Below are 15,310 nucleotides of genomic sequence, written 5' to 3'. Positions count from 1 at the left end.
TTTTCTTTCCCTTTAGGTGTATGATAACTGCGGACCGCACACTGCTTACAAATAGCGCTGATAGGCACTGATTTAAGTCTAAGCACCCATTTCAAATAGTGCTGATAAACAGTATTTCGGTCGAAGCACCCATTTTAGAACGGTTAACTTTCAATAACTGTGATTTAGGCTTAGTCTGCAGTTCGCGGTCTGCTGTTTGCAAGTGTCAGACACCGCACTCCTACAATGTCTGGCTCATCCACTTTTTCAAATTACTGACCATTTTCCTGCTCTGTATTTGATGTAGCTGTGACTTGTCCACAAGCGGTTTTTACAAGCGGTTTCTCCAAGATAATGACACCAGTGGTTTTGTGACAAGTTATCTTCTTTGATTAAACTGCAAAGGTTATTATCTTTCGTTGTTCTATTTGCCCGTACAACCATCCTTTTTTCACAGGGCGAACGTTGTGTTTGCGACGAGAGTTCGTCATCACTTTATTCGCATATATATTTTCCTTTGTCTGATCATACTTAAAACTTCGACCGAAATCACACCACCCAGAATAGACGTTCTAGTGTTCTAGCAAGGCGTGATATTTCCTTATATCTGAGAAAAAATAGCCACGAATACTTCGAGTATAATGATTTTTATCATCAAAAGAACCAGTCACACTGTAGTGTTACAGTTACAGGTTATTTTACGAAAATCAATCTGTTTGAAAATCGGTTTATTATCATGTCTAGAAATGATTCCTTGTTCCTGGTGTATTTTGCATAGGGACACGCCTCTTATTCAGATAAATTTAGCCACCCTTTACCGTACTTCTTCATAAAGTTCCATCGGCAGCCATATAACTGTGGATGAGCTGAAATTTTTCTAAGCGTGTCATGTGCGAAATGGTGGTTGTCGTGAAGGCTTGGAAATAGCTTAAATTCATTGGTAGAAAAAATATCTAGCAGACGTCAGTTGCTGATTCGATGGCTTAGCGGTGAATTCAGAGAAAACGTAATCCCGGACGTCCAATGGTGCGAGGGTTCGAATTGTAGAAGCTCAAGGTGAGTGGCACAGTCTGTTTGGAGTAATGTAAGGAAAAATATACTTTGCAGTCTGTTGCTTTTGAACGAGTCCAGTACAGAAGTACATGCATTGGCTATGAATATAGTTAAATGCGATATGTTAACGATTTTCGCAAATTGCGCAAAAATTGCCAAAATCGATCAAAATCGTGATTCTTGTCGGGGACTTGTCTTCTCATCTTTTCAGCCTTAACGAATTTGGCGATTTTACGGAGAATTCCCAATTTTCGCAAAAATCGCGAGTCCTAGTTGGGTACAAGAGAAAATGAGGGGACAGAGAAGGAGGCTCCCGGTCCAGCCCTTGGGATATGTCATGTCCACGAAAGATATCTTTACACGAGCGGAAGTCTTCCGAGACGTCCGCATGCAGGCCAACCTCGGTCCGATGTTTGAAAGAAAATATATATTCATCAGCCTTCCACGTGCGCCATCATTTTCTCTTTTCACTAAGAACCTGAGAGCAAGGCAAGACTGCATGCGGACGTCTCAGAAGACAGACTTCCACTAGAACAAAGACTTCCGCTCGTCTAAAAATAACTTTCGTGGACATAACATATCCCGGCCAACGCCTTGAGCCTCTCTCTCTGTCCCCTCATTTTCTCTTGTTGGGGACTTGTCTTCCTCTTTTCTACCCTGGTCCCAGAGGTTTTTCTTGAGCGGCGAGAAGGGTATGAGTAGTGGCGGCGAGAAGGGTATCAAAGGGTATGAGAGTAGCCTGCTTGCAGGCGGTAGATGTTGTGTCGCCACGAAACACTATCAGACGCCATATTGGAATAGCGTAAGATAGGTCGGGCCCCCTCGCTCGCTTTGTCGACCCTCAACCCGGCCCAGACCTAGCCGCGCGAATCCAAGATGGCGACGTCATTACGAATTCCGGTTTTTTCGACCATCCAACCGCCTGCGTGCAGGCTAGGTATGAGAGTGGGTAATGCGCACAAATACTGAAAAAATCAAAGCGTTCAAAATAGCAGATACTAAAACGCAACGAGGAGATCTTTGGAGGAAAAATTACTCGTTTTACACAATTTACACGATACGATTTATCGGCCCGACAAAATCGGCCGACAAATCGTAGAGTTAAGAGTAGAGCCTGCAGGTCATCAAGAACTTTATTTCTTAAGCTTCTGGTATTAATGATTTCGATGAGTTATTGTTAAACAAAATTAAAGCTGCTTTTTCCATCCTGCAGATGTGGGCAAGCAGGAGTTGGGGCAAAGTATTTCCGTTGCTGCTCGTAGCAAGTTATCGCTATAGATTGAGTCTTCGTTTTTTTTTGCGCAAGTCAGCATTGGACATCTTGTACGAGTTTCCATTTGCCTTGTTGGTATAATAAATTAAAATTCTGAAATCTATGAAACTGTTAACATACACCAATACATACTTTGTCAACCTCATCCTCACCCTATCCATGTTTATGTAATGTTCTGTACTCAAGCAAAACGACAAAACACCGCCCCGGGTGAGAAAGATTGCACGCGCTTCCATTTGCCTTCGTTAATGGAATAAACTGTATGTCAATCCATGTCTGCGGACAAAGAGGAGCAATTGTCGGTAAATTACACCTGGGTTTGCAGTTTCTTGCATCCCGTGAAGTACATTCTCTCTCTGGCTTGTGTCGCCCTATTATTTATTTTCCGGAAACACGATGATGACGTCATGGCGATGGTCGGAAAATTATGATTTCTTTTCTCTAGTTGTTATGCGCCGATCAACTCGAAACTTCAACTTCCCCCCTCCCCGGGCAAAACCCGGGCATTTAAACTTTTGAACATTGGATAGTTCAAATTCACGCCCCCCTCGGGACAAAGTGGTGTTCAAATGCCCTACCCTATCGTCGGATTTGTCTGTCATACCCTACTAAAGGACAATCGTCGTCGGCTTCTGACCTTTTGAAGACCTTTTTTGTAAGCCAATCGCTCACAAATGCTAGATCTCTTCCTTTAAACTCTTCCATGTCGTCCAAACATGTGTTTTATAGATGTTAGCGACTTCAGCGCCCAAAAAAAAATCATTTGGAACCTAACACTTCCAGTTCAATTTTCCCCACCCCACGCATGCAAAGGTCAAATTCCCCACTCCCCGGGCACAGAGGATAGTCAAATGCCCGTGGTCCAGGTTTCGGATCGGCGCATTATTTAATGCTGACCTGTTCTTTGAGCATTTGAGGGTTGAGGGTTAAGAAAAATGGCCTTGATTTTTGGCCTCGTGGCCTTCTCATTAGCAACAATGAACTCCGTTTTGTCGGCCAGGATTGCAGGTTTTTGCTCCATGTCCTCGGGATCGCATTATTTGATGACGAAAACTGTTCTGGAAGAGTTAGCCTCTCGAGGACATGAGGTGGGTCGTCAGCATACATGTAGACGCTTCGTTTTAAAGATTTGTAAGTTTTATTGGCCGTGTCCTATTCGTTACAGATGTCCGGCAATTGGACACTATGTGATCCGCAGTCCATGCAATCTCTGTACCATCTAACTAAACAAATCACTGATCCAAGGTCTTCTTGAGGTACTTAACTGCAGAGTATCCTGCCACTCGAACAAAGTTCTGCGTAGCCGGCTACGCGGTACACGGAAACTAATAATTCAAGTTGAAGTATGTCATTTATTCAAAAAAGGTTTTTCTGGTTCTAAAAGCGTGACTCGCGAATTGAGCAGTGATCGATCGTGAATTTACGTACGGTTCGGTTAACTATATTTATATATTTATATTTTTTTCGCGAGATCGTGTGAAGAAAATAGCCCTCGTTTACTGATCAGTCCATGCACGCTCGTTTCAGTGATTAGGCCTAAACTCTCTTTTACTATAAATTTACGGTTCGGCTTCATGACTATCCTGCTATCAGTGATTGTGCGGAATTCAAGTTTGTTGACAGGCGTGTTAATTTGTCTTTTTAGAAAGTTTCTACTTTTGCTCTCCGTGGCCTACATGGTCATGTTTACTTGCCTTGTGCAAAGATAAAACGCAACGGGAACACGTGTCTTTTTGCAGAACAGATTTGCAGATAACCCTATGTAGATTGATTTACCATACCGAATTTAGTATATCTGCAAAGTTTTGTGAAAACCTATGAAGTACAAACAGGTTTCCCTGGCACACTTAATTCTGTGCAAAATTTGTAAGCACCTGTTATAATTTCCTGGTTCCTTCTTACACTGGGTAGCAAGGTCTACTTGTCCACAGACAGCCCAAGTGAAGTGGTTAAGTGTGGCATCCTTGGTGTGACCAGGGAACGAAACCATGGATTATGGAACAAAGTAGTCCACCTTAAATTAGACATAAAGAAAATTTTAATGGTTTCGAGCAGATTTTAAAGACAAATGACTTTAAGTTAACTTTTAGGGTGCGTTCGATTGACCGTATTCCAGAATAGGAATACATGGTTAATGTCTCTGTTCCTTATGTTTGTGTGCTAACTACTAGTTATGATCAAACATTGACTCAAGGTGGCGTTAATGGGGGAGCACTCCCTTGCCTTAGGTTAGCCTGTGCGACTTCTGGCGATTGTGTGACAAATGAACCTCACTTATCTTCCCAGCACTACGAGCTGAATGCAAAATAGCATGTGCTGGATCAGACAAGAGTATCGGTTAGCAGGCGATATTCAAAAGGCAACGCAGCCAACAAGCTTGGGGGAAGTCGCTGCGCAGACTTAACCGCACTACACAGGAGTGTCCCGAGTTTATTGACAGACAACGAGGCCCAATCTCGACTTCAAAGAGAGGGAGGGAGGGAAAAACCCAAATCGTAACCACACTAATGTATTGAAAGCTAAGTGCGCTGAACAACAGAACATAAGTGATCTCTAAATAGTTTTCACATGTTTTTATAGCTAGACAATGTCTGCTGGCTTAGCCAGTTGGAAGAGCTGTACTACGAGAGGACTTAGTGTTACACGTGCCAACTCTTAGCCGTGAATAAAGCTTTGAAAAAAGCACCAATGCCGTGGATCGTACTAGCCTGCTAGCGACAACAAAGCTGCGAAGTTTGAAGCAAGAATACAGTAAATCCTTAGTGTTTGCTGACCTTGGCAACTAGACGGCATAAACGCTACATTGAAAACAGAGCTGCCATGAAAGGGTAACAGATAATATTGTCATGATCCATTAACTACATTATACTTGCTTGACAGTAAAATTGCCTAATATAATTTAGAATTCCTTCGTTTTTACGGAGATTCACATTAAAATTGTCAAATATCTGCTAAAATGCTATTTAAACATATTTTTCTTAATTCCTTGCTGTTTCAAAACACGCCAAACATACTGCATATTCTTATTCCAGAATAGGGTCAATCGAACATGCCCTTAATTGATGTATGTAACATTTTTTAGTTAAACATGTATTTCTTTTGTGTGAATTTCAGTCTTTATAAAGTACATGATATGATTTAAGATTTTTGCAGTTCGAACACTATACTTAAGCAGTAATGATACAAAAGCCTGAAAAAAATCCAGGCTTGAATGGCATTTAAAACTGAGAAGATCTTAACTAATAACATGCTTCTGTTTGCAGTGCAAATATGTGTCTTTCACATTCTAGAGTACATTTTACACTTGATCATTCTAGGGAAAGTTGTCCTCTATAATTTTAATTTTTCTACTACTATTATTATTAACCAATATTGAGTGGTCTGGGAGATATAAAATGCCAAAAAACCTAGTAGTGCAAAGAAAAACAGAGCTGGTTTAGTTGAGTTACTCTGGGACACCTTGAGTTCTTCTGTCAAGTTGGGGGGACAGGGGACAGGAACCTGGAAGAATGGGGAGTGGGAGAGGTATGGGAGATGGGAGGGGAGAGGGTGGGAAGTGAAAGTCAAAAGAGGGCAGGGTAGCTGGGATAGCAGGGTACAGGAGGTGGGATTTTTGCCCCCCCCCCCTCCCCTTTTTGAGTGGACAAGAGTTAGAGAGAACACATTTTACCATTTTCATCTCAAAATTTTGCTCGTGTGTTGCACAAGCGATGTAAGGTTACAAATCTAGTAATTTTTCATTTATGTTGCAAGCTGCTTTGCAATGCAAAAATTCTTTAAAAAAAGGAATGCAAAGCAGTTTGTCTGCAGAAAGATTAGATTCCACATAATAGAGAAAATTGCAGTAATTGTTAATAGAGGATCTTTACTTTTTTTGCAGGTTCTGATGGTGGTATCCTCAGATTATGGTCATTCAAAATCAAATGAGACTATACCCCACAAAATATATCAAGTACCATTTAAGTATGGTCATCTGGAAGAGTTTCTTGTAAAGGCTGGAATGGAAAAAAAGATGTGGCAGTTGATGACAGCCATACGTGATTATATGCAAACCAGTTGTGAACATTTGTTAAAAAGCAAAGAACTGCTTGGAGACTTGAGAAACTTTGATTTGTTTGTATATGAGGGACTGGCCTTTTGTGCTGGTCTAGTTGCAGAACTATATAACATTCCAAGAGTGTTGATAATTCCAGGTGTACCACGCCATGGAGGGTTTCTCATGATACCATCACCTATATCGTATGTGCCGATGGGTATGACTGGGTTTACAGATAAAATGTCATTTGTGCAGCGTGTTGCAAATCTTGGCGCTTATGTTGCAATACAGTTGATGTTTAACTTTGCTTTTGTTGGGCCAATATCATCTCTCAAAGAAAAATACAACATTGCTCCTGAAAAAAGCACCCCAGAGGCCTTAAGCAATAATGAACTTATAATCATGTCTTCGGATGTTGCATTAGAGTATCCTCAACCACTTCTTCCAGGTATAAAGTTCTTTCTTTGTTTTGCCTATCTATCTCTATTTTATATCAATGTAATACACCATTAGCTTTTAATAGAACCTTAAACTTGTGCCTTCACGAGAAAGAAAGTTTTCAACTGAGACAGAAAGGTGGGAATCCTGGACACAGTTACACCTTTCCACAGTTTTAATGATTTAAATAACGTATAGACGCTCATCGAGCTGATTTTATTCACTGATGATACTAATTTATTTATGTCACATAAAGATCCTGTCTACCTCACTTAATTCCGGACATAATAAATTATCCGCTTGGTTTAAGGCAAACAAAGTCTCCGTAAACCTGAAGAAAACAAAGTTTATGTTATTTAAGCCTTAGGACAGAAAAGGTATCATTTTCCAATGTAAATATTCATAAATGAACAAAGAATTGAACAGGTTAAGGAAACGTTCTTCCTCGGTGTAGTCCTTGATAAACATTTATGTTGGAAACCGCACATTTCTCAAGTAGCTCGTAAACTCTCAAAATCATTAGAAGTCATTAATAGAGCAAGATTTTTTCTACCTAAACCCTGTCTTAAAACTCTTTCTTTTTGGGCTTCCTTGCCACTTTCATTTGCTTTTGTGTAACTGTCTTGTTTTATTGTTATTTGCATTTTGTGGTAAATGAAATAAATTAACTAAATAAATAAACTAAACAGTTATGTACTCCCTGAGGACTGAACAAGCTCTCCATTTGGAGGATCACACACAATTAAGAATCACGAAGGGTCTCAGCGCAAATGGCCTGCCAGATACGACGATGATGATTTTAATTAGTGATGATCACTGAAAAGTTTTCATTTGTTTCTATTATTTGTTTGTATTAATTATCCTCCGGACATTATGGCAGTTGTCCAGATGTTAACATACGAGGAGAGTTTGCGCATTGACAGTTTCCTGAGACATCTTTGCGAGGTGACCATTGATTGCAGGGAGATGGCTGCGTTGGCTCGTGTACATAAAAGGATCAAAACTGGAATAGTCGAGTTGGCTAGCAGTGAAAATGTGAAGCAACTGCCATTTGGAGTTATAATGAGGAATAAATTTTGTATGCAGTGTTGATTGGGCTTCAATTGAAGGGACACGGTTGCGCTACTTTTATTAGCATTGAAGACAGCTACACAATAATTTCTTTTAATGCAGACAGATTATATTTATGTTTGTTTTCCTGGACAGATGACCCTAATAGAGTTCTATGCAATCTTAAAAATGTTGCCGGTGATCGATATCATCCTTTTGTCTTGTGATCCACAGAAAGGCCGTAATGTACTTTGGCTAATCTTTTCATTCTAGATTGACTTGAAATTATGTTTAAAGTGAAAGTCATTGAGTTTTGACAAGAAATAAATTATTGTTGTGAACTGTGTGACAGTGGTGCTTTAAGATGGCTCAAACCAGTTTCGACACTTTCAAGGGACCTTGTCATTAGGAGGATTGACACTACTACATTTTATCACATAACAGCAATGTTATGGTACCATGTGAAACATCAATTATTCCTGAAAAAGATGCAGTCATTTTTGTGACGTAGCAAGTTACCATGGCAACAGGAAAGCTCTGCAAAAACAGCCTATATTTTGGGATTAGTTGCTCATATCTGAAAAACAAACATGGTGACCCCAATTTTTTATTGCGCAAAAGAGATCAGCTGGCCAATATGAAACTCTCTGCAAAGTTTAAAAAAATTTTGTGGAGCGGATTTAGAGCTACCTTAATTAAATTTTCAATTACCGGTAGTTAAGGTGGCTCTGAATCTGCTCCACAGATTTTTATTAACTTTGCAGAAAGTTTCATTCTGGCATGCTGATTACATTTCAGAAATAAAAAAAATGGGGGTCACCTATTTCGTTTTTTGAGATATGAGCAGCTAAGGCAAAAATATGGGGTGTTTTTGCAAGGCTTTCCCGTTGCCACGGTAACTTTTTATGTCATGAAACTGACCGAATCTCTTTCAGCAATAATTGGTGTTTGATATGGTACCATAACATTCCTGTTAATTGATAGCGTGTTGTAGTGTCAATCTTCCTAACAAGAACGTTTCTTTCAAGTGTTGAAACTGGTTTGAGCCACCTTAAGCCATGAATGATCAGGTGAAAAGCCAAAGTAGCCCTGGTCACCTCTTCAAATTGTAAAATGGCAAAGGTCCTCACTACCTCTGTTGGTAATGATGATGATGTTGATAACGATGACAACAATGATGACGATGACGATGTAGTTGATGATGATGATGATGATGGTGGTGATCATAATAATAATGATGATGTCGTTGTTGGTGATGTTGATCCTGTTTATGAAGATGATGACAATAATGTTGACGATGTTGATGATGATGGTAGTGATGGTTGTGGTGCTAGTGGTGATGATGATGTTGATGAGGATGAGGATGGCATTGGTAATAGCGCTGGTGATGGTTATGGCATTGGTAGTGGCACTAATAATGACATCGATATTAATGTCGTTCATGTTTGTGATGTTATTCCAAACTTACAAACTTCATATTCTTCTTTTTAATGTCAAATAATGGCAGGTACCATCACTATCAAGAAGCCCAAGCCCCTCCCAGCTGAATTAGAAAGTTATATCAATGGCAGTGAATTCGAAAGTGAAGGATTCATCATTGTCTCATTTGGATCTTATGTGGAAACTGTCATGACTAAAGACAAGATTGATATCATGGCAGCAGCATTTGGAAAGTTAAAACAGAAAGTTCTTTGGAAGCTCAAAAGTACCAAAATCAACTATAAGACCTAGTCCTCACTTGAGAGACACAAGTATAACCACAAGCAACATACAGAAACCCAGCAGGTCATGAGGGATACACTGTGTATTTTGGGTGGGGTGTGCCACTGGGACTTTGAAACCCTTAACCTAAACCAGACGTAGTTCAGGTGCATTTTGTGACCCTACATAGATTACACTAAACTCCAAAAATCCCTACCCTCATCTCAGAAAGGTATCATGAAATTCAAGGAACAGTTTCGTGGAAAATGATACCCTGTTCTACACTAAAAATCTCTGATTTTTGTAACCCAGACTAAACTAATTGAAAACCATATGCTTCACAGTGGCACATGCCTATATAGCTGATTTATGGGAGTGCTGCTGCCCACCCCCAACCCAGTAGTTGGAAAATTGAATTGTACCTTGTAGTTTTCATGTGCTTGCAAAATTTAACCATTGCTCAATAGGCCATTTCGGAGTTCACTTTAGTCTCTTTGAAAGCAAGTGTAAGTGCGAAGAGTTTACAAGTATTCACTACATATGAAAAGGAAACTGATTATCATCACAAAGCTGTCGCACTTAGACTCACTTTGAAAAAGAGGCTGACGTGAACTCGGAAAAGGCCTATTTGCAACCTTTATAAAATAGTAACCATAGAAACTGAGCTATCTCACTCAGGGACAATGCATTATTGGCTACAATGGGTTTGATTGGAATAAGTGTGGCAAGATGTAAAAATAATAAATTCTATTGTATTGTGGGCAGTTTGCCACCCTATGAGGCATACTCTAACAAAAGCATTGTATAAAATGAAAAAAGCTAACAATGTAGTTGCTACTGCCAAGAGGTTTCAAAGTTGTCCCAATGCACAGTGCTTGCTTACTGCTCCTGCTCGCAAAAATATGCACAGTACATTGCAAGTGCTCGCAAAAACCATTTGATATCCCCAGCAGTGTTTTGATCATTCAAGCCCCTTGTTAGCTAAGGACAAATGACAGCAATGGAGAAGAAGTTTTAATATGTGTCGGCGTATGTTGTTTGTGCTTATTCTTGGGTTGCTAGTGAGGAGAAGGCTTATAGAAATTGCTCAAGCTACACCCTGGTTTTATTCAAATTTGTTCTATCAATTGACGTCTTGTGGACATAATTGGCCTTTATGGCTGATCTTTATGTAACTGCTGCTTGTGTTTTGTTTTTGAAGCTGAAATGGCCCAAATCAAAGAATTTTTGTAAATTTGGTGTCCTTAAGGTTGGGTTCAAAACCATTTTGGTGTGGTTTGGTTTATCAACTTTTTCAGCTGGCGTCAAATCAGGTTGGAACTGTTGAAAGAGCAATGGTAGCAACCACTGTCAATTTGATGGTCTTTTTAAAGTCGGGTGGGGGCTCTACCCCCTGACAATGCTTGCAGAGAAACTGCAATAAATTTCTATCAAAACCAAAAACACCGCCACCCTGCCAGCAGAGCCTTCCTTAACTCAACGAGAAATCAGAAATCTTGTTCAATCTTTATTGAGAATGCGCAAGCTGTTTCTTGGAGACAGTCTGAAACGCAGACCAAATCTTGATTGCACTCCTAGACGCCATATTGATTTTCGTACTGAATGCTTAATTTTGACCTTCGCCTTGCCAAGAATATGATGCACGCGTTATCTAAACTGGTTTGAATTAAGGGAGTGACTAGCCCAAACACTTGGGCTGTGGCAACTTATAAGACTCGACACAATTTCTGCAGAGCGTCTTTTTCTTGCTTTCTGTGGAGTTTTAGAGAGGGTCTGCTCACAGGTTATGCTGACAAAGATAATGATAATGATAATGCTAAAGAAGTTCTTAGCTTTCATTCATTCTCATTTCAAGATTTATTTTTGGTCCAATTCATTTCAGATTATACTCCCCCTTCACTGAGTCCAAATATCAGGCCCATGGATTGGTTACCCCAGAATGATCTGTTGGCCCATAAGAAAATCAGGGCTTTTGTCACCCATGCAGGACACAGCAGTCTCTATGAATCTGCCTATCATGGTGTTCCTTTGGTGGCCATTCCCTTGTTTGCAGACCAGTTTGAAAATGCAAAGAAAGCAGAAGATTTTGGATTGGGACTTGCACTCAACTTTGAAACTTTGGATTCTGCACAGTTGTTGGCGACAATTCAACAAGTTGTGAATGAACCAAGGTAATTTAATGATAGTGAATAGAGCAGTTTTTAATTGATTGTTAAGAAACCAAACCAGAAAGTAATAATTATTACCCTGACCAATTGCAACAGGTGCAATCAGCACGATCAACCAATCAGAATTTGTAGCAGTTACATGTTACTAGCTCAAAGCGCAGGAAAAGGCGTGCATGCAAGGTGCGATTGTTTTTTCTTTGGCTTTTAGTAGTAGATAATTAGAGGGGCGTGGTCCATTTTTAGCTTTATTTCAAGGCCACTTATTTCCACTTAATTTCATCGAAAATCGCACTTGGCTTTAAAATGATGCAAAAAAAAAAAAATACAAACAAGCAAAGAAATATGCAAAAAGTAAAAATGGTTCTGAAAAATTTCAAAATCATAAGAATCCCAAAAAAATTCCATCCGCAAAATCATGGTAGTAGGCAAAATGTGGGGCCGGGGTCGGGGTCGGGGTCGTGGTCGGGGTCGGGGTTGGTGTGTTTTTTTTTTCGGGTTGTCCTAAAAGCTGGAATCCGGAATCTGGAATCACAGGCCATTGTTTTACCAATACAGAGAGTAAAAACTATAAAACATTCATAAAAGCTAACCTTAGGCCTAATTAGGCCTAAACAAAGGTTTTTCAAGGGCACCCAACGAGAATATCGTTCAAAACCACTTAAACATGGCATTGTTAAACGTATTTTAGTATTTAAACGGGAGATATAGGCATATTTTTATCCCCTAAAAATTTTCATCTGTTCGGATTTCCTAGCTGAAAGTCTAGTGATCCGAAAATTGTAGGGATCAAAACTAACCTTTTCGAAAATGTCAGCCAGAAAAAAGTTTCCCGAAAATTCTAGGTGAGCTTTTTAGGGTAAAAATCCGTTAAAAATGGGAAATTATACCATCTTTTAGATGTTCGAAAATCCTAGGACAGGCAGGCCAGCAAGAAATTTTAGAACAAATGTTCCGAAAATCCTAGATCTCAAATCGTCTTCCGAACAGATATTTTCCGAAAAGTGACGTTTCGTGCCCCTGGTTTCTAGGCCTAAGGTTAGCTTTTATGAATGTTTTATAGTTTTTACTCTCTGTATTGATAAAACAATGACCTGTGATTCCGGATTCCGGATTCCCGCTTTTAGGGCAACCCTTTTTTTTGCTACCCAAAATCATTGGTGAAAAAATAGCCTAGAAATAATAACACACTTTTTATAGTTCCCATTCTTCAGAAACTTGGAAGACAGGTGGTCAATAAAATATGAATCACTTGCGAATTGAAAAAACTTATCATTTTATCAATTGAAAAATACATGTATTAGGTGTTTCAAACGTGTGAAAAAAATAATTAATTGATCTCAATTGACTGCCACACAACAAATGGCAAGAAATGACATTTGCAAAAAAAAAGTGGCTCTGAAAATTATACAAGCCTAGATTAAGGTTCCAAAGGAGTTTGTTAGTGTAAAAGGAGAAAAAAATTCTCACGCATGGGATAGTGAAAGGACAGGTAGACAATAAAATATAACTCATTACTAGCAAAGGTGTTTCTAATGCATGGAAAAAAGTGATTAATGATTCATCTCAATTCACTTATATTAACCCCAAAATTAATTTTATCAGGATATCCTTTCCATTTTACAAACCCATCATTTTTAATGAGATTTTACTGCCCCATCAGTACAATATGGTCAATGGAATGTGACCATACTAAAACGGGCTATTCATGTCGTGATAGTTATCTTCATGTTCTTTGTAGTCGGTTGTTCAAGGTCATAAAATTAATGGTGTTGTTGTAAATAAAGTGAGAAGAGAAAGACCTTGTTCCTAGATCCATTCTTTTTTATCACTCTCTCAATTCTAAATATTTCCTGATCTGTTTTTTTGCATTTCTTTTTCATAAAAGCTACCTTGTATTTCCTCTCCCTAATTATTATATTTGTAATGGGTTTTGTGGGTTGTATTTTATTCACAACAAAAAATTGTTTTATCCAGTTTGGTGTGTAACCTTTATCAAATGTTTTTATTTTGATATTCTCACCTTATCACTAATTTGAATTTTGGCTTGCTGATTTTTTCTTAAATTAAGGACGGTGCCTACTATTGTTATTGCGCATACGTTCTGCGCATCTCGAGATACTCGGATTTCCTATTGCTAGTGCTTATTAATACAGGGATATTTTTGGCGCGGTTCAAAACTATGCGGAGAAAGCAGAACTTAGCAAATGATCTTGGTATCCAAAAGAAAATTGGGGGTAACCACGCATTTTTCAGAGATAATTTAGCTTCAATTTGGAAAAGAACGCCATACATTGCTGTAATAATTTTTCAAAACATGTAATTATTTTATTATTTTTTATTGATTTAAGTTTTGATTATAAAATTCTTTTCCTTTATCAGTGCACAACATTTTTAGGAATGTGTCTAAGTTTAAATAGTTTGTTAAATGCGTTTTCAACAGTTACAGTAGACCATTTTTATCTTTTAACACTTCCACCCAAGCAAACTTACTAAAAGCATAAATATCTATTAAGTAAGGAGATCACTCTTGGAGAGATTGGAGTAGTACTTTTCAATTTCCAGTAGTACTTTTTTAGGATCTGTAACCAAAGTCCCCTCATCATTAAAGACCTTGCGGACTGAGCTTTTCGTTTTCCTGTGATTTTCTAAATTTAAGAAGTACTTATTGCTTTTTTCTCCCTTTTCATACCAAGTGGCTTTTGAACGAATTATTGCGCCTTTGGTCATCTCTTCGTAGAGCGAGTCATATTCCATTTGCAAAATCTCAACGCGTTCACAGTTAGCATCAGTAGGGTTAGCACTGCAGTTTTCTTCACTATTCTTCAAGGACGCTTTTCTCTCGCTTTTCACGTGCCTTCTTTTTACTGTATTTAATTGTTTCTTGCCTAATTCTGTATTTTATTAGATCCCAGAGAAGTCTTTTATCATCAATGTCTTTAAATTCGTTTAACCAAATTGGTGCACTTTCGTTTATCAATGTAACGTAATTGACATCATTTACAAGACTTCCATTGAATTTCCAAAAGGAAGGGCCATGCCTTTGTTTGTCGATACTATTTAAATGTAAAACTATTGCCGAGTGGTCAGAGTTTGTAGAAGGTACAATATCAGACTTCTCAATGTCTTCTTGAAGATTTGTTATGTAGCTTTCTAAATCACCCCCGGGTACCAAGACTAAAAGTGTTGACCAGGTCCAAACCTGTGAAGGAGCGCTGACTGTTCCTGAATGTTTTAAGTGTCTCCAATTTTTTGGCTGTAATAAGTCACCAGGCAATGATGGACTAACAGTTGAATTTTATAAAGCCTTTTGGAATACAGTAGGAAATTTGGTGGTTGACAGTTTAAATTTCGCCTACGAATACGGTGAGCTATCGAACTCCCAAAAAGAGGCTATTATAACGTTGATCGAGAAGAAGGATAGGGATAAAAGATATTTGTCAAACTGGAGACCAATCTCGCTGATTAACGTAGACGTAAAAATAGGATCAAAAGCCATTGCCAAAAGATTGGAAAAGGTTCTTCCTTACGTAACCCATCACAATCAATGCGCATATGTTAAAGGTAGAACAACTTTTGATGCTGTAAGAACCATAGAGGACGTTATGGATTTTA

At 38.8% G+C, this 15,310-nt stretch overlaps 1 protein-coding gene across 1 annotated transcript in view; it reads left to right on the top strand.

Annotated features, from left to right (window-relative positions):
• Positions 1-3,152: 3,152 nt before the first annotated feature.
• Positions 3,153-15,310, top strand: part of LOC138040013 (uncharacterized) — a 57,015-nt gene continuing 44,857 nt past the window's right edge. The window contains exons 1-6 of the mRNA XM_068885812.1: positions 3,153-3,393; positions 6,186-6,789; positions 7,660-7,857; positions 8,908-9,231; positions 9,328-9,534; positions 11,413-11,701. Of these exons, the coding sequence (XP_068741913.1) occupies positions 3,241-3,393; positions 6,186-6,789; positions 7,660-7,857; positions 8,908-9,231; positions 9,328-9,534; positions 11,413-11,701 (1,775 nt within the window). The 5' untranslated portion in view covers positions 3,153-3,240. The remainder of the gene's footprint in view (positions 3,394-6,185; positions 6,790-7,659; positions 7,858-8,907; positions 9,232-9,327; positions 9,535-11,412; positions 11,702-15,310) is intronic.

Source organism: Montipora capricornis, chromosome 3 (genome assembly GCF_036669925.1).
Source record: "Montipora capricornis isolate CH-2021 chromosome 3, ASM3666992v2, whole genome shotgun sequence".
Classification (NCBI taxonomy): Eukaryota; Metazoa; Cnidaria; class Anthozoa; order Scleractinia; family Acroporidae; genus Montipora; species Montipora capricornis.
This window is presented reverse-complemented; position numbering and strand designations above follow the sequence as displayed.